The sequence below is a fragment of the Crinia signifera genome, chromosome 8 (assembly GCF_055691185.1).
Source record: "Crinia signifera chromosome 8, ASM5569118v1, whole genome shotgun sequence".
NCBI lineage: Eukaryota > Metazoa > Chordata > Amphibia > Anura > Myobatrachidae > Crinia > Crinia signifera.
The window spans coordinates 4,160,671-4,182,399 of record NC_139224.1 but is presented as its reverse complement, the minus strand read 5'-3'; the positions used below and the strand labels follow the sequence as shown (position 1 = coordinate 4,182,399).

The following is a 21,729-nucleotide window of genomic DNA, read 5'->3' as shown; positions in this document are numbered from 1 at the left end:
TTCCTGGGGGGCGATACAGCGCCAGCAACCTAAATGCAAACAAGTGTTATTCCTGGGGGGCGATACAGCGCCAGCAACCTAAATACAAACAGGTGTTAGTCCTGGGGGGACGATACAGCACCAGTAACCTAAATACAAACAGGTGTTATTCCTGGGGGGGACGATACAGCGCCAGCAACCTAAATACAAACAGGTGTTATTCCTGGGGGGGCGATACAGCGCCAGCAACCTAAATACAAACAGGTTTTATACCTGGGGGGACGATACAGCGCCAGCAACCTAAATACAAACAGGTGTTATTCCTGGGGGGGGGGGGGGGGGACACGATACAACGCCAGCAACCTAAATACAAACAGGTGTTATTCCTGGGGGACGATACAGCGCCAGCAACCTAAATACAAACAGGTGTTATTCCTGGGAGGACGAGGAGTATTGTAGCATATAGGGTCATTTATAGGACTTCAATTGGGATTTTATGTTACTTGTAAAATTGATACACATGCAGTAACTGCAGGGCAAGTTGTATCAAACCTACTAAAGAGGACAGGTGATGTTGTCAATAGCAACCAATCAACGAATCTCTTTTTTATAGAACTTCTCCACCTGTCCTCTTTAGATGGCTAGTGGTTCCCAAACTGCACCCATTAGGAGCTTTAAGACTGTTCATGCTTGAGCACAGGCGCATTGGAGAGGAGCTCAGCCATAGAGAGTGATAAAGTGAAGAGAGATTAAGTACAAACCAAGTCGGTCATGTTTAAAATGTTTGTTAGGATTAGTTGATACTTTATCTCATCCACTTTATCACTCATCGGGGCTTAGTACATCTGACTCTTACAATGATCTCACACCGACATGTATATAACGGCCACACTGTAAGTATATATCCGCTGGATTGCTCAGCGTGAATGTACATGTTCCAGTGCTCTGTCCTCCGCACTGCTCGGCCAAATGGAAGATTACCATACTGTGCCCCGGGGCATATTAATGATGGAACAGTGGTCATTCCTATTGTATACGGGTAGTCGGCAAGGTCCGGGCCAAAGGGAATTCCGCCCAATTGTTCAGGTGTGTTCCCACCCTTAGTAACTCACTTATAACCAACTTGGCTTAACTATGAATGTCAGTTACACCTGGACTGGAAGGGTGCATGGACTGAGGGGGTCTATGGACTAAGCCCCAGAGAGATAAATTGGAGGGAGACCTGTTTTGTGATTTTACAAACACATGACAGTTAGGGGTGGATTCTTTGGTATTTTATCAACTTTGTCTCTCTCTAAGGTGAAGTACATAAACCCCTGAGTTTGGGAACCCCTGCCGGTTTTAGATGTGTCACATCATCACTTCCGGGGGCAGGGACAGGTGCACCCCCGTTTATGTAGACCGGTCACTGCCCCCCTCTGGTCAGGTACCTGGCTCATTCCTCCGGTGCTCTCTTGCACTAGACTCCTGGACATCGCTGTTCCTATAGTGAAACACTGGAAGAAGCTTCCAAAGAGGTTACAGAGACCCAGGGCTATGAACTCCTAGAGGGAAGAAAATATATTATATATACTGTATCGGAACAATTCAGGATTATAACTGTGTTCACAGCTACAGGTACTGTGCACCCCTCCATACTGTCACACCGTGTGGGGGGAATGGGGTGTTTGTGGTAATGTGTGGGGGTAATGGGGTGTGTGTGGGGGTAATGGGGTGTGTGTGGTAGTGTGTAGGGGTAATGGGGTGTGTGTGGTAGTGTGTGGTAGTGTGTGGGGGTAATGGGGTGTGTGTGTGGTAGTGTGTGGGGGTAATGGGGTGTGTGTGTGGGGGGAATGGGGTGTGTGTGTGGTAGTGTGTGGGGGGAATGGGGTGTGTGTGGTAGTGTGTGGGGGGAATGGGGTATGTGTGGGGGTAATGGGGTGTGTGTGTGGGTAATGGGGTGTGTGTGGTAGTGTGTGGGGGTAATGGGGTGTGTGTGGTAGTGTGTAGGGGTAATGGGGTGTGTGTGGTAGTGTGTGGGGGTAATGGGGTGTGTGTGGTAGTGTGTGGGGGTAATGGGGTGTGTGTGGTAGTGCGTGGGGGTAATGGGGTGTGTGTGGTAGTGTGTGGGGGTAATGGGGTGTGTGTGGTAGTGTGTGGGGGTAATGGGGTGTGTGTGGGATTAATGGGGTGTGTGGTAGTGTGTGGGGATAATGGGGTGCTGCCCTTGAGTGGTGAGTATTGCTGGGGCAAGACAAACCTGCCCAGGATAATATGTAATCAATTATCATGAAATGAGAGAGATAGATATATATATATATATATATATATATATATATATATATATATAATCCAAATAAAGAGCACTCAGGAGACTTCACAGCAAATTCAACAAATCTGTATTAGAAGGTAGATGAACATTTTCGGGACCGTAGTCCCTTCCTCAGATACTACGGTCCCGAAAACGTTCATCTACCTTCTAATACAGAGTTGTTGGATTTGCTGTGAAGCCTCCTGAGTGCTCTTTATTTGGGCCGTATATGAATAGCATTGGTGGCACCGGAGCAGTTGGGAATATTGGAGTGCCGGAATAAATGGACATACATATATATATATATATATATATATGGAGAAGAAAGGTGTAGAGGTGCGCTCAAAGGGTGGTTTCACCAGTCCACAATTTGTAAAAATACAAAGTATTTATTTTTTTACAATAAAACAGTTTAAAAGAGTACACGTTTTGAAATCGTTTTGCACTAATTTTCGTGGTTCAGTACAGGACTTCAATCACAGGTGTAACATGATCATACGATAAAACCCTACGCGTTTCGTCCCCTAGGGAATTCTTCAGGGGTAGTACACCAAGATCAATAAGCCTTTTAAACCTTGATTAAGTGTATAAATCTAGAAATATACTCTTGGGTGAGTGCTTTAAATGATGACAAGGTCTCCGCTGTTAGTCTACCAATTCTGTGTTGGTCCACTCGATGGGAAACAGCGATTTCAGAACTTAGGGCGCAATAAACGCCTCTCCAGCTGATGTCCTTTTCCACGTTACCGTCAGATCAGAGTCTATCTGCCAAACGCTGACTGTGCGTTTGGCAGATAGACTCTGAACTGACGGTTATGGCAGGGAGAGCCAGAGTGTGGCAGGGAGAGGCAGAATGTGGCAGGGAGAGGCAGGGAAGGCAGAGTGTGGCAGGGGGAGGCAGAGTGTGGCAGGGGGAGGCAGAGTGTGGCAGGGAGAGGCAGGGGAGGGAGAGTGTGGCAGGGGGAGGCAGAGTGTGGCAGGGGGAGGCAGAGGGAGGCAGAGTGTGGTAGGGGGATGCAGAGTGTGGTAGGGGGATGCAGAGTGTGGTAGGGGGAGGCAGAGTGTGGCAGGGGGAGGCAGGGGAGGGAGAGTGTGGCAGGGGGAGGCAGAGTGTGGCAGGGGGAGGCAGAGGGAGGCAGAGTGTGGTAGGGGGATGCAGAGTGTGGTAGGGGGATGCAGAGTGTGGTAGGGGGAGGCAGAGTGTGGCAGGGGGAGGCAGAGTGTGGCAGGGGGAGGCAGAGTGTGGCAGGGGGAGGCAGAGTGTGGCAGGGGGATGCAGAGTGTGGTAGGGGGAGGCAGAGTGTGGCAGGGGGAGGCAGAGTGTGGCAGGGGGAGGCAGAGTGTGGCAGGGAGAGTGTGACAGATAAAAACAGTGGGTGACAGAAAGAGGGCGACAGGGGTAACAGTGAGCCCCTTAATCCCCAGGGGCCCTGGGGCACTGCACTTGTTGCACCAATGGTAGTTCTGCCCCTGATGTGTCTCACCTGATTACTGTCCACGTTGTAGCCATGTTTAACGGCAAACATCTTCACCACAGAGATGGTGAACGCATAGACCACAACTGCGATAGCGAAAGCGTTACCCACCATGCTGGCAAACAGGTCCATTTTTGGAACAATGGGAGCTTTCATCCTACAGGCAGGAAACGATAAGTCACTGTCATACAGACACCGAGATTTACTGGCAAACCCAACATGGACAGAACATTTAGGGGGCAGAGGACCAAGCTGCTGATCTGCACTACCTGGGTTCCTGTGGTGGCATTGGGCGACTGAGGGGCAGGTTTACTAAGCAGGGTGAAGGGATAAAGAGGCCGGAGATAAGACAGCAGCCAATCTGCTCCTCTGTCATTGTACACATTCATAGATCAGGTTTGAAAATGACATTTAGGAGCTGATTTGGCTGGTGCCTTATCACCTTTCACTTTACCAAGTTTGATAAATCTGCCCCGAGTCTGCACAGGTGCGCACTAGGGCAATACTTATAGTAAGACAAGGGGAGGGGAGGGGACTCTGCAAAAGCACTCGCATTTTGCAACATTTCAGAGACAGGTGTAGAGGATGCTGATAGCAACACAATGTAATGCGCTCAGGGCAGATTGGCCGCACAGGTTGCCGTACACCTGGTGAGATATTGGCTAATGGCCAATTTTGACTAAGCTATTTTGGGAGAGAGTTTGACTAAGCGATTTTAGTAATGATAGTCTATGATCTAGTCCAAATTGCCTTGCCTGCACAGTCACTCTATGCTAAGCAATCTATGCTAGAAAAACAGGGAGATTTTGGCTAACCTTCGAGGAGATTTTGACTATCTAGTCAAAATCTCCTGCCAAAATCTCACCGTGTGTACACCCCATTAGAACGTTTAATGCATCGCCCCCATTAATGAATGAATTTGGTTAAACCTCTCGCTGTAGAGGCCACGGCAGCCCGGATATGAACGCTAGCACATGTATTACACCTATTACTAATCAGCTGCTGACATAGAAGGGTCTCGGCTGATGAATTACTACAACACTAATGAGCCTTATACATAATTCAGCACTTACCCTGTCGGGATATCTCCCACTATAGCCACGCCGTACACACCATTCAGATTGGCACCGTAGGAAATCCCAGTAGCAACAATTAGCTAAACACAGAGCAGACAATAAGCTCGTCAGAGGCCGCATCTCGTTATACATATGATACACAGAACACGCCATGTTCTCACTGTGTACTAACAGAACAATACACGGATAAATGCTTTTATATTCTGGCTGTAGAGATAGGAAATCAGCCAACCACAGAGGGCGCACAGGCAAGGGTCACAGGTCAGCAATAACCTACGTAGGATTACCCAACCGCTCTCCCACCTCAGGAATAACTGTACTCACAGGCGGAGGTCACAGGTCAGCAATAACCTAAGTAGGTTTACCCAACCGCTCTCCCACCTCAGGGATAACTGTACTCACAGGCAAGGGTCACAGATCAGCAATAACCTACGTAGGATTACCCAACCGCTCTCCCACCTCAGGAATAACTGTACTCACAGGCGGAGGTCACAGGTCAGCAATAACCTAAGTAGGTTTACCCAATCGCTCTCCCACCTCAGGGATAACTGTACTCACAGGCGGAGGTCACAGGTCAGCAATAACCTACGTAGGATTACCCAACCGCTCTCCCACCTCAGGAATAACTGTACTCACAGGTCAGCAATAACCTACGTAGGATTACCCAACCGCTCTCCCACCTCAGGGATAACTGTACTCACAGGCGGAGGTCACAGGTCAGCAATAACCTACGTAGGATTACCCAACCGATCTCCCACTTTAGGAATAACTGTACTCACAGGCAGAGGTCCCAGGTCAGCAATAACCTACGTAGGTTTACCCAACCGCTCTCCCACCTCAGGGATAAATGTACTCACAGGCGGAGGTCACAGGTCAGCAATAACCTACGTAGGATTACCCAACCGATCTCCCACCTCAGGAATAACTGTACTCATAGGCAGAGGTCACAGGTCAGCAATAACCTACGTAGGATTACCCAACCGCTCTCCCACCTCAGGGATAACTGTACTCACAGGCGGAGGTCACAGGTCAGCAATAACCTACATAGGATTACCCAACCGCTCTCCCACCTCAGGAATAACTGTACTCACAGGCGGAGGTCACAGGTCAGCAATAACCTACGTAGGATTACCCAACCGCTCTCCCACCTCAGGAATAACTGTACTCACAGGCGGAGGTCACAGGTCAGCAATAACCTACGTAGGATTACCCAACCGCTCTCCCACCTCAGGGATAACTGTACTCACAGGCGGAGGTCACAGGTCAGCAATAACCTACGTAGGATTACCCAACCGCTCTCCCACCTCAGGGATAACTGTACTCACAGGCGGAGGTCACAGGTCAGCAATAACCTACGTAGGATTACCCAACCGATCTCCCACCTTAGGAATAACTGTACTCACAGGCAGAGGTCCTAGGTCAGCAATAACCTACGTAGGTTTACCCAACCGCTCTCCCACCTCAGGGATAACTGTACTCACAGGCGGAGGTCACAGTCAGGAATAACCTAAGTAGGATTACCCAACCGCTCTCCCACCTCAAGGATAACTGTACTCACAGGCGGAGGTCACAGGTCAGGAATAACCTAAGTAGGATTACCCAACCGCTCTCCCACCTCAAGGATAACTGTACTCACAGGCGGAGGTCACAGGTCAGCAATAGCCTAAGTAGGATTACCTAACCGATCTCCCACCTCAGGGATAACTGTACTCATGTCTCATATTCAGGATAGATAGATAGATAGATAGATAGATAGTTTTAGGCTATTTCTATCATTTTTTTAAAAAAACTATTGAATTTTGATTTATTAATATTTATTCTTTTAACAAACATTTTTTATTTGTGGGGTATAACGGGATATGGTCACTAGGTCGACACTATAAACGGTGCTGACACATGAAACAGATCGACATGGCCAAGGTCAACACAAGCATTAGGTCAACAATGGGAAGGTCGAAGTCAAAAAGTTGACATGAGTTTTTCACTTTTTTTGTCGCAACGGGCACTGGGACCTTTTGACTGCAACTTTCCCATTGTTAACCTAATGCTTGTGTCAACCGTCCAACCCTGTTGACTTTGGCGATGTCGACCTTTAGTTGGTTGATCTAATGTTTGTCGACCTTCATCATATCGACCCTATGACCCATTCCCGGTATAATTACATTCCTAGGGTAACTGTGACAAATATGGTGCCCCATTGTATAAAACCTAAATCTATGCCGGTGGTCCGTAAGTATGAGGAGTAGGTGATGCAGCCCCCCCCCCCCAAAGAAATATAAAGTGTATGTCATACTTGACTCCTCTCTCGGAATGGCTGGGAGGCGCCTGAAAATCACGTGATCCTCCCGTGCCCCCTGGCGAAATAGATCGGTCTCCCGAGTCCTCGCACAATGTCCCATTTGTGATCGCTACTCCTCATGTTTCACATGCTCCAATCTTCTAGGTTATCCAGCCAGTAGCCACACCTCCAGAGCCATACTCCAGCCAGTGGTGTAGAGAGCCATAGTGGGCTCCAGTAATGGAGAGGGGGTGTGTCTTGGTGGAGAGGGCATGACGACACCCATTTATTAAATTATGTAAAATATAAAATTGCAGGGCCGCTTCATGCTACAGAGGGGGGTGCCATTTTATTACAGACAGTTGTCTATGCAAACTATGACAGCTCTGTGCTCTACCGGCAATCTAGCAATGGTGGTTATAGAGTAACCATCTCCTCCCCCTTGGCCCACCTTCCTTCCTTCCTGTCAATGTGCAATGTTATGGCCTCACCGTAACCAGCTCAATGGGTATCGGCATTCGGATCTTAGATTTGTATTTCTCATTCAGAAACTTCACCACCAGCATCACAGCGATGGCAATGAGGCCGGTGAGGAGAGCAGCCACATTGGTTTGCGGAATCTTGTAGCAGAGGGTCACGATGGTCTGCAGGAGACGAGAGACATACAATCAGCGCACACAGAGGCCCAGTGGCCTGGATTACCTCTTATGTCATGGCGTAAAGGGTTCTGGGTTATAAAATACAGTTGTTGAGGACTTTGTGATGGCTCCGGTGTGCGGCTACTTCACCTGCAATAAGTATCGGCATAGCCATGCGCCTACCAGTCAGCCCTGTGTCTGTATATTGTTCCTTGGGATGATCCCATTGTGTATGATGTTGGATATCAGGAAGACAGTCTTACATAAATGAGAGACAGGGGCTTGCTCTGCTGAGAGACCTCCACACCCAGAATGCTCTTTAGCTGAGACACAGTCACGTGTATGGCTGCAGCACTGGTGTAACCCCGAATCAGCGGATCCGAGAGGTAGGTGACCACGAAGCCAAACTGCACCAGTCCCAACAGGATCTGCAAAGAGAGATAGAGGTGACCCTCACATCAATGTCACTTGGAGGCAGATTTACTAAAACTTCCGCAATGGAAAAGTAATGGCGTTGCCCAGGATTCCAGAGTACACTGTAGGCCGACAGTAAATCGGTCAAACCCATAGAGCTGACATGCATTAGATCGACAGGTACGAAATGTCAACATGGTCAAAGGGCCGATTGCTCCAAAGGTCGACAGGTTGAAATGGTCAACATGGAATGACCGACACAAGGTTTTTTGGGGAGGGGGATTCAACGTCATCATTTACCATTCATGTAGACTATAGTTGGGAATAGTAACCGTGTCCATCATGGCGCTCACCATGAGAGGCAAAGCGTTACCCTAATTAGGGTGTGTGTGTATATGTGTGTGTGTGTAGGGTGGGTGTGTGATTTGGTTTAGAATGGTTTATGGCACCCAATCAAAACCTGAGTCTATCTTTTCTGTGTCTACCTTTTCCAGGGTGACATTTTGACTAGACAACCTATTGTACCAGTTGACCTTTTCAGGTTACCGCCTTTCACAAGTCAACCAATTGACCCAGTCATACTCTTGCATTTCAACCACGTGGCTCTATTGAGTATACACCTAATTATGGTCAACACAGTTATCCACACCAATTATAACCAATCAGATGCAAGCTTTCATCTATCCAGTGCATTCTAGAAAATGATAGCTAGGACAGGATTGGTTTATACGGACAATAAAGTCGCTTGTCCTTTTAAAAGTTTTAGTAAATTTTCCCCATATTAGGGATTTGCCAAAAATGGAACATTTTGATGGCAAAATAATGTTCTGTAGCTACTAGCAACCTGTGGGAACACCACTTACCTGAAAGATGCCAACCAATAGCATTAAGGCCGAGGCCACCTCAACTCTGGCAGCATCTCTGGCAACGGTGTCAGGCATTGAAACATTTCCGGGGATCATAAAATTCTCTGAGGGGGCCAGTGATTCCGTCACACTTCCAACCATCACCGAGATAACAGCGAAGGTGCCTGTAGTGGGAGAGGTCGGAAACAGATCAAAGGTATATTATATATATTGTTAATGATTCATGTTTGATAAGGATTGAAGTTACAAACCTATATCTGCCAGATTTAGGCATTGTGCACCAGATAAATACACATAACCTTTTTCTGGTCATTTTGTTTACCTGCGGAGATGTGCCGTGACGTGCCGAATATTGTGTATAGGATCACGGGATAAAACGATGAGTATAGACCAAACACCGGGGGGACACCAGCCAGGAGGGCGTAGGCCAAACCTACAGAACATCAAGATGATACAAGAATTATTGTAGATGACTATTTCACCCTTGGATTAATTATTCATTAAGTACAAAAGGATACGTTTTGTTGTTGTTTGGTTGCAGGTCTGTCAGTGGCGACACTAATACGGTGTAATTGTTAGTCTTACAAGAGAAGACAATTGGATATTTGTAATTTAATTCGAGATGCCCATTGGCCTAGGTAGCCATATGATAGATCTACACTGTATTGTTTAATATGGCCATGTCGACTTTTTAAAATGGGTCAACCTTAAGCAAAGTCAACCTGTCAAACATTTGGTGGCAACTTATTGACTCTTCCCTTGAACATTGTCGATCCATTGGTCAACACCCTTAGCCTAGAGATAAGAACGGTGATTATGTGGGGCGGTATGGATGGTGTATTGGTTAACATTACTTCCACACATGAGGTCATGGGTTCAATTCCCACCATGGTCCCAATTCTGTGGATTTTGCATATTCTCCCCTTACTTGTGTGGATGTCCTCAGGGTGCTTCGGTTTGCTCCCATGGTTCTAAACCCTACTGGTAGACGAATTGGTTCCTGACAAAATGAACCCTAGTGAGTAAGTGTGCAGGTATATGACAACACTAGGTGGACCAAATGGTTCATATCGGCCAGATAATACTAAGCACGATTCAGAGAATACACCAATGCATTCACTACTGAGAGGCCCAGTGGGAGCTTTCCAAATCCCGGGGGACGTGTACTGTATAAAGACGCCTCATTTGCAGCTGTTCATATATCCAAGTTCAAAACAGTCCTTCGGCTGTGCAGCATTCCAATAGGTACTCGTTTCCTAGCACGGCGCCCCCGATTTTCATTACAGTGCATCTTATGCAATCGCATCGCATCGTATGCAATATAGCGGCATGCGATGCGATTTTTAATTGTACAAGCACACTGATGCTTATAATGTTAAATGCACCCCCATTGACAACGGCACCCCCACTATCAACGCCAATCCGAAGCGTGGCGAGCGCAGCGGTACGTGTCTTCCGACCTTTTCATACCCCCACTAGCTATGTCGGCATGGAGTTGATTTTAGATAGTGTGGCAAGTGCAGCGAGCCACCGAGCCCAGCAAATGGCATGTGAGCCCCGCGAGGGGACACAGATTATTTTATGCGTATGACGCGGAATACATGTAAAGAGGGACACGGATTACTTTACATGTACAGATGAATCTGGCCTCGTTGTTGCTGGCGATCCGCCAGCAACATGGCGCCTCTATCTGACTGAGATGCGCGTGCGTCCCCCACGCACGCGCGTCTCAGTATCCGGGCGGCGAGGTGGATGCAATATTGTCCGCCTCCCGCTCGAGGGGGCTGGGGGGGACCCGAGGCACTGCAGGGGGGGGGGTGCGGTCGCCCGGTGTGGGCACCGGGCGACCGAGGGCAGCACCGTCGGCATACAGATGGCGACGGGGCAGGGGATGGCGACGCCATCACCTGCAAAGATGAATCCCGCTACATCTGTATGTTGCGGAATACATGTAAAGTAATCCGTGTCCCCACGCGGGGCTCGCATGCCATTTGCTAGCATACGATGCTATGCGATATTTCATTGTACACTCCTGTTAATTTAACGTGAATATCGCATCGCACACCACTAAATATGGTATGCGATGGGCGCCGTGCTAGGAAACAAGTACCCACCAATACAGCGGACGCTGGCCTGTTTATGGTCATTACTATACAGAGTTCAAGCATCTTAGATACTCCATTATTTACCTTGTGGGAGCTGCATGATGCCAACGCTGAGCCCGGAAATGACGTCTCCCAGGAGCCACTCTCTCACTGGGTAACGCGGCAGCCAATTTAAGATCGGAATAAATCTCAGCAGCAGGGATCTTGCAATTGTCCCCGAACATCTGAAACACAAGGTCACGGAATGCTGGCTGCAGGTAATTGTGCATATTTATAGCGCTCTCTGCAGAACACACACCCGGCGGCGTTAGAACAGCAGGCAGCAATAAGCGCAGCCCCCGGGTATGGACACAGTTCCGTTAGAGAAGAGAAAAACACTTGTGTGTGTGGTATTCCGCACAGACATATGTCTACACACAATGTATTATCAGGGGTGCGATATACATCAATGATTAAATCCCGCACATTCCGGTATTTTATTTATAGATTATATATAGAAGTGCCAACACACTCGCCATTCCTATGAATGTACTGCCACGCTGGACCCTCACCCACTGGCAGAAGCTGCACAGTATCTCCCACCCTCCTCTTTAGTCCCCCTTATGCCCACACACCTCTATCACTACCCAGCTTCCTGCTCTCCTGAACCGTAACTTCCACCACTGGGGAGTCGCTGACGCTATTTTGCCCACATGCCCCTATCATGCCAGCCTCATAGCCCAGGATCCTGCTCTCATGCACCCGAACTCCCACCCAGTAGGAGGAGACACTGACTGAGGGCCACCATCCTGTACTGCCACGCTGGACCCTCACCCACTGGCAGAAGCTGCACAGTATCTCCCACCCTCCTCTTTATGCCCACACACCCCTATCACTACCCAGCCTCCTGTTTTCCTGTGTCGTGACCTCCGCCAGTGGGGAGCCGCTGACTCAGAAACACCCTACTATACTATTGCACACACACACATAAACAACATGCACACACAGCCCCCCCCCCCCCCACACCCACAAATGTCACTGTACATCTTACTCTGTAACCGCTTTTTAATTAAACAAAACAATACACACCCCCTTCCACATCATATGCTCTCTATTTAACACATTTCACCTATAACTCAAGTTGTAATACAGGCCATCTTTCATACAATTCTAACCATCTTTCTCATATACAAATGTTCACAAATTAAAGGGGGCGCAGCCCCTTACGACGGTGTGAAGAGTGCCCGTAGGGCGCGATGAATCACCTAGTATACATACACACACACACACACATATCCATAATATATATATATTTTTTTTTTTTTGCAATTATTTCATAGCAGAAATTGACAATGAATACAGAGTTAAGCAAACAATGCAAAACTTAAATCTTACCACAAAACATAGGGCCTTATGATTGTATGTGTTAGCAAAGCAAAAATAGAAAAATTAAAGCAACTGGGCAATACTGTGCTGCACTGCAGATGGGGCAAATGTAACAGGGTGTGGTGTGTCCAAACTTAAATCTAAATTGGCATGTAAAAATAAACTGACATTTGTGGGCTAAAAACAAAAGCAGCCAGTATTTACCCTGCACAGAAAACATATAAATGTATTTTCTCGCCTTGCATGGCAACATGGTTTGTTCCAAACACAAAATTTCCTGCTTTACCTAGAAATCTAAATCTGGCCCAGAGTACAGAGGCAGCTCTTGGTATCCGATTTTACCCAATTAGCAGACGAGCTAGTCCCTAGGCTAGGGCTGGGTAATAACCTCTATAAACTGTAACAGTTATAATAAATGGCCTAGTAACTGTAATAAGCGGTTTCAGAATGTATCAGTTCTCGCCTTACTTAAGTCTCCTCACTCCAGTTAATATATGCAGACCAGTAGCATCGTGGGACCTGGGAGCAAGTTCCTCCAGTTCAGCTTCACTCAAGGTAGGCTGCCAGTCAGCGCGAACAGGACTGGGGTGGTCAGCCATGCTGTAGGACAGCACAAACCCCACCCTACAGGGAAAAAAAAAGTTGAAAAAAAAATTATACAAAAATAAAAATGTTATACAAAAAAATAAAAATAAACAAAGCCTTTGGACGAAAGAATAAATCAATCTCTGGCCATAGAACATTTTCTGGAAAACATTTGTACATTGCCATATAATTTAAGATTTAAAACTGAATATCACAAATAAATGATTTTTTTTTTTTTTAATTAGTACTTAAAGGTTTACAAAAATAACCAAAAATAATTTTTTGGGTTTGCAAAACTGTAGTTCAAATTTTTTTTTTTTTTAACACTGTTGTTTTAAAACTTTAACCCTTTGAGTGCCAACATCTGTGAGAGAAGTTTAAAATGCCAGCATCGCTCACATCTCTTATATATTTGGCTACATCTGTCACTCAAAGTGTGTCTGAAGCTGTAACGCTGGGTGGAGCCTCTGACTCACATGACAGAGAACCAGCCCAGTGAGCCCACAGTCATAGGAGGGACACAATGCTCTGCTCCTGCAATTTCCTTTTAATGTATGATTGCCATCACCTGTGTTGAAGCACCTTTCCTATCAAATAACCTGTTCAACACAGATGGAGGTAATCATACATTAGGAAGAAAGTCCAACGGCAGAGCATTGTGTCCCTCCTGGCATAGGTCATGTTGGGAGGTATGCACAGTGCCAGACACCCTCTGCCTCCCCATGTTACCCAGCAAAGACACAGCTACTCACCAGACACACCAGGTGAGCGCCCCACATACCTCCCAACATGACCCTCTCCAGGAGGGACAGAATGCTCTGTTTGTGGACTTCCATCTTAATTTAGGATTGTCATCACCTGTTTTAAACAGGGTAATTGATAAGAAAGGTGTTTAAGCACAGGTGATGGTAATCCATAAATTAAGAAGAAAGTCCAGAAACAGAGCAATGTGTCCCTCCTGGAGAGGGTCATGTTGGGAGGTATGCACCTCCCTCCCTCCCCCCCCCAATTCACGGCATCCCCACGATTAAATGGCACATGCAAAACACTGACATGGCTATGGTCGACAATGAAAAAGGTTGACAAGATTTATTTTTCACTTTTTCAATGTTTTCATATACACCAATGAAGTGCCACACTTATGTCAACATTTACATGTGTTGACCTTTCTGTGTTGATTTTTTCTTGTGGCGACCCCCCCTCCCGCGATTTGCAGCACACCCCCCGCAATTCGCGGCACCCCCGGTGACTCCCGCGATTCGCGGCCCCACCCCGTGACACACCCCCCCTCCTGCGATACGCGGCACCCCACGACCCCCCCTCCCGCGATTCGCGCCAACCCCATGGGCCCCCCCTCGCGAAGTTCACGGTGCCCCCCACGACCCCCCCAACCGCGATTCCCCACCCCTGACCCCCCCTCCTGTCATTGCGCCAACCACCCGCCCCGGCGAACCACCCTCCCGCCATTCACTGCAACACCCCGCGCCCCCCACTCCCACGATTCGCGGCACCCACCCCCCCCCGTGACCCCCCCTCCTGCAATTCACAGCATCCCCACAATTAAATGGCACATGCAAAACACTGACATGGCTATGGTCGACAATGAAAAAGGTTGACAAGATTTATTTTTCACTTTTTCAATGTTTTCATATTCATTCTCATGTGTCGACATGGACACCAATGAAGTGCCACACTTATGTCAACAATTACATGTGTTGACCTTTCTTGTGGTGATTCGCGGCACCCCATGCAACCCCCCTCCCGCGATTTGCAGCACACCCCCCGCAATTCGCGGCACCCCCGGTGACTCCCGCGATTCGCGGCCCCACCCCGTGACACCCCCCTCCTGCGATTCGCGGCACCCCGCGACCCCCCCTCCCGCGATTCGCGCCAACCCCCTGGGCCCCCCTCGAGAGGTTCACGGTGCCCTCCACGACCCCCCCAACCGCGATTCCCCACCCCTGACCCCCCCTCCTGTCATTGCGGCAACCCCCCGCCCCCACGACCCACCCTCCTGCGATACACTGCAACCCCCCGCGCCCCCCCCGTCCCACGTTTCGCAGCACCCACACCCCCCCCGCAACCCCCCCTCCCGCAATTCACGGCATCCACCCACGACCCCTCCTCCCGTGATTCGCGGACACCCCTCACCTCCTCCCTCCCCCCCCACCCCCGCGCGCGATTCACGGCAACCCCAGGATTAAATGGCACATGCACGGCTATGGTCGACAATGAAAAAGGTTGACATGAGTTTTTGAAGATTTATTTTTCTTTTTTTCAATGTTTTCATATTCATTCTCATGTGTCGACATGGACACCGATGAAGTGCCACACTTATGTCAACATTTACATGTGTTGAACTTTCTGTGTTGATTTTTTCGTGTAGCAATTTTTTTCCAGTGACAACTATGAACTATGTGCACGTCAACCTACACATCATCAACCAATTCTTTGTATAATATATAACACCTGTTCTGTTTTACTGTAGGTGTTTTAAGTCAGATCTTTTACTGCTACTATTACTGTTTATGTAAATGCATTCTGAATGACAGCAACATCCTACCATCCTTCTACAAGAATATATAACCAACTAGGTGATTCTTCGCGCCCCGTTCCCCCCCCCCTCCCGCAATTCACGGACCGCCGCGCACCCCCCCCCACGATTCGACACCCCCCCTCGCGCAATTCACGCCCCCTCCCACGCTTTGCGGACCCCCGCCCTCTCCCGCGATTCGCCGACACCTGCGCCCCCTCCCTCCCTTGATTCACGGCACCCCCGCGCCCCTCCCGCAATTCACGGCACCCCTAAGCCCCTCTTTAGTCCCCCGTATACTCACACACCCCTATCACTACCCAGCTTCCTGCTCTCCTGAACTGTAACTTCCACCACTGGGGAGTCGCTGACGCTGTTTTGCCCACATGCCCCTATCATGCCTCATAGCCCAGCCTCCTGCTCTAATGCACCCGAACTCCCACCCAGTAGGAGGAGAAACTGACTAAGGGCCACCATCCTGTACTCCTGTACTGCCACGCTGGACCCTCACCCACTGGCAGAAGCTGCACAGTATCTCCCACACTCCTCTTTAGTCCCCCTTATGCCCACACACCCCTATCACTACCCAGCCTCCTGTTCTCCTGTGTCGTGACCTCCGCCAGTGGGGAGCCGCTGACTCAGAAACACCCTACTATACTATTGCACACACACACCTAAACAACATGCACACACAGTCTCCCCCCCCCCCCCACACCCACAAATGTCACTGTACCATCCACACTATCAATGTACATCTTACTCTGTAACCGCTTTTTAATTAAACAAAACAATACACACCCCCTTCCACATCATATGCTCTCTATTTAACACATTTCACCTATAACTCAAGTTGCAATACAGGCATCTTACATACAATTCTAACCATATTTCTCATATACAAATGTTCACAAATTAAGGGGGCGCAGCCCCTTACGACGGTGTGAAGTGCGCCCGTAGGGCGCGATGAATCACCTAGTTTATTATATAAATTCAAATAAAAAATGTGTAAAAATAAATTAAATTAATTAAATGATATTTCCTATATAAGGTAACCTTACACGTCATTATGATAAATAACAATGTTTGCTTGCAAATTTTCACACCTATATTGAAAAATTCACTCAGAGGGTTAAGTAAATACTGTAGTAATCTATAGTACATGTGAAGGGGAGTACGTGCACTTACCTCTACAGTAGCTTAAGGTCTCTGCCTCAGCAGACTGGTAGCTTTCTGTTACTTCTTCTACAATGAGAGCTTTATAAATAAATGATATAATGTAGTATTATACGTGTTTTGGGTTTTGCTGTTCTCTTTTCCTATAGGTGTGTTCTGTAAACAGACACAGGAGTGGTTTTGTCCTTTTATAACTGACTGGGCTATTATTGCTTGCCTGTGATTTCATAGGGGACACTGAAGAGGTTTTTAATGGGGTGTGAGTAGATGATTGTGACAGCATGGGGTGGGAGACTTTCTGGCTTTTTCCAGGCAGTCAGGAGAGCTACCGGAGATTTAGGAGTCTCCTGGATGTTCTGTGTAAGTAGGAAAGTATATCAATTCTAGTTATCAGCTTGTCAAAATGACAGAACAACATTACGGTAAAGTCAATGCCGGCGGTTGTGCGCACCCTAATGGGGCAGCCCTTGAATTACTCTGACTGGCGCCATCTACTGGCCGCCAGCATGCACAACACTTAAATAGTGTGCACAGAGTTGGCGAGTAGCTGTGAATATACTGCGTATGTCGTCTCCGGGAACATGTGCAGAACAAGTACAAACCTCCAGGAACAATGGCGGTGACCTCCGGGAACAATGGCGGTGGCCTCCGGGAACAATGGCGGTGACACGGTTCTATCTGTAGGTAATTATAATATCGTGCGGTATGGCCCTATGTACATCCTGCACCTGTCATAGATATGCCCGGCCTCACATCACACCCCCGTTGTGCAGGGTATGGGTCGACCAACCCAAAGTCGACATGCACTGGGTTCACCGCTGAAGGGCGACGTGACACTTGAAAAAGGAAGAAATGCTTAAGGTAGACACAAGCATCAGGTTGACATTCAAAAGGTCGACATGTTTTTCGACATGGACGCCATATTGGTGCACCGCATAACCTCATATGCTTCGGGCGCACTATTCTATTCTCCCTCCATGGCCTAGTGGATGGTAGGGCACGAAATACCGCCTGTCGGCTCATGTCGGCACAAATTTAAAAAAAAGAAGTGAAAACCCATGTAGAACTTTTAACTGTCGATCTAGTCATTGTGGTTCCTAATGCATGTGTCGACCTTCCATACATGTCGACCTTTAGCATGTCAACCTATTTCAGGTGTCAACATAAGCCATATCGACCTTCAGTGGTCGACCTTCAGTGTGTCACACTAACAACCCGTTGAGCATTATATTAGAGGGGTGGACGTCATCACGACCCCCCTTTCCTTACCAAGCTGGGTCATGCCCTTTGGTTCCCAACTGGCACCCTGGAATCAGCATAAGCCATAACATACTCTTCTATTGGTGCCCGTACTCTTATGCGATCGCTCATGTAATTCGATACATATTACGTGCAGCACATATATTACATACATGTGCTTAGTATGATTTCCCGACATTCAAAGTACTGTACTGACGGTCAAATTACTGACAAGCATTATGCCGACCTGGCCGAAATGCTGACATTTAAAATGTCAACATGTCAAAAATGTCCCAAAAAAATGTGTGTATGGTATACATGGACACCATATAAGTTTATCGCTGTGTTTGGCACAGTATTATAATCTTACTCTATGCCAGTGGTCGCCAACCCATCGCTTGTGAGCTACTGGTAGTAGCAGCCCGCCCGTCTGCTCCTCCCTCCCTCCATTGCCCGTTGCCTGCTTCCCTTCTGAGGTGAGGAGAGCGCATTGTGCGCTTCTCCTTCCCCTCACCGTGTATCCCTGTGACTGACTGGGCCGTCAGCCAATCAGAGCTTTGCGGGCCGGTGGCCAATCAGGAGACGGCCCGCGAGCTTTGATTTGCTGACTGTATGCGGCATATTGAACGTTGCAGTGTGTGGCATATTATGTCTGGGGCATTATTGTATGTGGCATAATGTGTCAGGGGCATTGCTGTATGTGGCATAATGTGTCAGGGGCATTGCTGTATGTGGCATAATGTGTCAGGGGCATTGCTGTATGTGGCATAATGTGTCAGGGGCATTGCAGTGTGTGGCATAATATTTTACATATTTTTCGGGCATTTTTCGATGTATTTTTTATTTTTTTATTTTAGTAGCTCTTCAGGCGGTGTATTTTGTCTTGAATAGCTCACGCCCCAAAAAAGGTTGGAGACCTCTGCTCTATGCCCACTTGCATTGTAAAGTAAGTCGGTTCAAAGAAAAAAAGAAAAAAAAAAGAGCAACACTCACGTCGACTTTTAGATGTCGGCATTTTGGCCATGTCGCCATAATGAATGCGCCCATTTTATATATTAACAAATAAGTATAAAAAGAGAAGATATTGGAAATGATGAGATTGTGGCTGCTGGGCAGACCGACGACCGTGCACCTACCTGACAGCGTTAATAATTCACCATAATTGCAGAACACACAATCAGTAGCGCTGTAGGGATTGTTATGATAACGTTACAACAGGATGTACACAAACTCCAAATGTGACCCAACAGGAGCCTGCGCGCTTTCACTGTCTGTGCGGCTGACCCGAGCAATACCGCGGGAAATCAGTGCATCAGTGTCAGGGCGGTATTCAATCCCCAGTCGCCATTTCCTATTCAATGCGGTGTTTCCCAACAGCATCGAAGAGGCAGTTCGGCACAACGGGCCCGACTTTAAATGCCGTGGATTGTCGAGATCACGCCCGTATCTCGACGTACCGTGGCCGTTTCCATGGACACGCCCCCTTTTCATCCTTTGGCAGGCGGGACATTGAATCCCGAGTGCCGAATAACAGGCAAGCGGGCCGAGAATGGGCGAGGGTCACAACAGTCGTGACCAGGGATTGAATCCCACCCCCCCCCCCACCCCCCCAATAGCTGGGTTGCATTCTGCAGCGTCGGGGATGCGTTCCGACAGCGCAGATCACCGTGCACACTGGAGCGATGTGAATGAAGTTCCGTTTTTCATATACATACAGTGCATGGGGCCAGATGTATTAAGCTTGAAAAGTGATAAAACAGAAAGTGATAAAGTACCAGCCTATCAGCTCCTAACTGCCATGTCACAGACTGTTTGAAAAATGGCAGTTAGGAGATGGTTGGTTGGTGGTTTATTACTTTTTAAGGTTAGCACATGTTAACCATGGTGTCCATCCGGACAGCATATGACCCAGTTTGTTCCCAACTTTACCCTTAGCTTGCAGCTCCAGGAACCGAGCTGGAATAGGGAAATTCCGTGCACAGGAATGGGATCACCAGACATAGACACCTGTATGTGCGGACACCGTTAGACCCCTGGCGGGACCCCCAGTCTAGGTTGCCTTGTGAGGAATAAAGTCCTGACTACAGTATGAGGGCCAGATGTATCAAGCTTTGAAAAGTGATAAAGTGGAGAGTGATAAACAGACAATCATCTCCCTACTGCCAATATTCTAACCCAACCTTTAACATGGCAGTTAGGAGCAGACTGGCTGGTTGTTTATCACTCTCCGTTTTATGACTATTTGAAGCTTGATACATCCCGTCCAGAACGAGTTACGGGCTCAGCGATTTGTAACAAACTGTTACCATGATTATATAACAGCATCAGTCCTACCTGCACAGTGACAGTCCTAGCAGGAGGACTGCGGACAGTCCCTATAGTCCCAGCTCCTGGAAGTTGGCAGCGGATAACCCTGTTCATCTCCCAAGGATTTCCTGTAAAGGGACTTTGTGCTTTATAATCTAGCACATACCACACTAGGCTAACTGATCATTTATAAAGGGAGACAAAACATTAACTTCTACAGTCCTGTTCGGCCAATAATAGTACATGCACTTATCCACTTCCTCAGCAGTGTAAAATGCAAACACATATATAAAATATTGGTATGTCGGCAGTGAGACGACACAGCTGTGGGGCTGATCTTGAATGCAGCTGAGGTTTGTAAGGACCCCTATATACCAACCAATGGTAATTATGTATATAACATATGTAACTTACACAGGGAAGATGGGGCCCCCTCAGTATTGGGGGCCCATAGCAGCTGCCCCGGCAGAAGCTATGACCTGGCCTGCATCTCCTCAATTGCAGAGCTAGAGTATTAGTAATCTCACCATGCACAAGCCAGAGGCAATCAATGGGATCTCATTACTGCTGGACAGGTGCTGATTGGAGGCAGTGATCGGAGTCAGGTGACAGAGATCTGACACGCCCACTCTGGTCCCTGTATCTCTCCATGGTGAGGCGTGGAATCTGCTGTTCAAGTAAAGGTGTGTGTACACACTGAGCGATATATCAGTCGTTTGATTGAAGGTCGATATATCGATGCACCATCGGCCAGTGTGTACCATTGATATATCTGTGAACACCGTCGCTCAAAGATATATTGAGATGGTTGTGCAACACAGCTGATGCTTTTTATATATCTGCGGGGACTATTGCTGCACCACTGCCAGGACCTGCATTTCTAATCGTCTGTAGTCCCAGTGCTTCTCCTGCTACCATTATTTCTTTCCTCTCAAAATGGCCACCCCCTTACAGCAGACAGTTATTGAGGATGCTAGAAAAAGTGATGGCATCCTCTAGCATCCTTAATAACTGTCTGCTTTAAGGTGGCGTCCATTTTGTGAGGGACATTTTTCAATCAGAGCATGAGGAGTGCCGGGACCTCAAACAGGTAGACCTGCAGGTCCCAGCACGGACAGACCTGACATGGTGGATGGAGAAAGACTGTGGCAACTAGGGGGAGGCAAAAATTTCTGGTGAGGGGGCACCTAGTTTTTTGTTACGCCACTGTACACATGGCTCTGCATATTAGACTTGGCACCTGGCACAGCTCCCTATTTTAGGCTCACAGAGTACTGGCCATGCCCCCATACTGATGGTAAATGTAAGGTGTGAAATGTGGGTGCATCATCTAATGAAAACATGACCCATTTTGCCAAGGCCATGCCCCCCTTTTTTGGCTGCAGCCATATTGAAAATGTTAGGAT

At 47.9% G+C, this 21,729-nt stretch overlaps 1 protein-coding gene across 5 annotated transcripts in view; it reads right to left on the bottom strand.

Annotated features, from left to right (window-relative positions):
• The window catches only part of LOC146025641 (solute carrier family 26 member 6-like), a 42,655-nt gene extending 21,804 nt beyond the window's left edge, over window positions 1-20,851 (bottom strand). Inside the window, exons 1-11 of one of the 5 annotated variants that reach the window (XM_083155605.1) lie at window positions 20,738-20,851; window positions 16,790-16,858; window positions 12,955-13,110; window positions 11,206-11,345; window positions 9,339-9,449; window positions 9,014-9,180; window positions 8,000-8,164; window positions 7,590-7,742; window positions 4,818-4,900; window positions 3,754-3,901; window positions 1,410-1,523 (exon numbers count right to left, since the gene is read on the bottom strand). In XM_083155605.1, the coding sequence (XP_083011731.1) occupies window positions 1,410-1,523; window positions 3,754-3,901; window positions 4,818-4,900; window positions 7,590-7,742; window positions 8,000-8,164; window positions 9,014-9,180; window positions 9,339-9,449; window positions 11,206-11,345; window positions 12,955-13,085 (1,212 nt within the window). In that variant the 5' untranslated portion in view covers window positions 13,086-13,110; window positions 16,790-16,858; window positions 20,738-20,851. Of the gene's footprint in view, window positions 1-1,409; window positions 1,524-3,753; window positions 3,902-4,817; window positions 4,901-7,589; window positions 7,743-7,999; window positions 8,165-9,013; window positions 9,181-9,338; window positions 9,450-11,205; window positions 11,346-12,954; window positions 13,111-16,789; window positions 16,859-17,379; window positions 17,442-20,350; window positions 20,501-20,737 lie in introns of those variants that run through there. The other 4 variants (XM_083155603.1, XM_083155606.1, XM_083155604.1 and 1 more) reach the window with 4 other exon arrangements.
• Window positions 20,852-21,729: the final 878 nt, after the last annotated feature.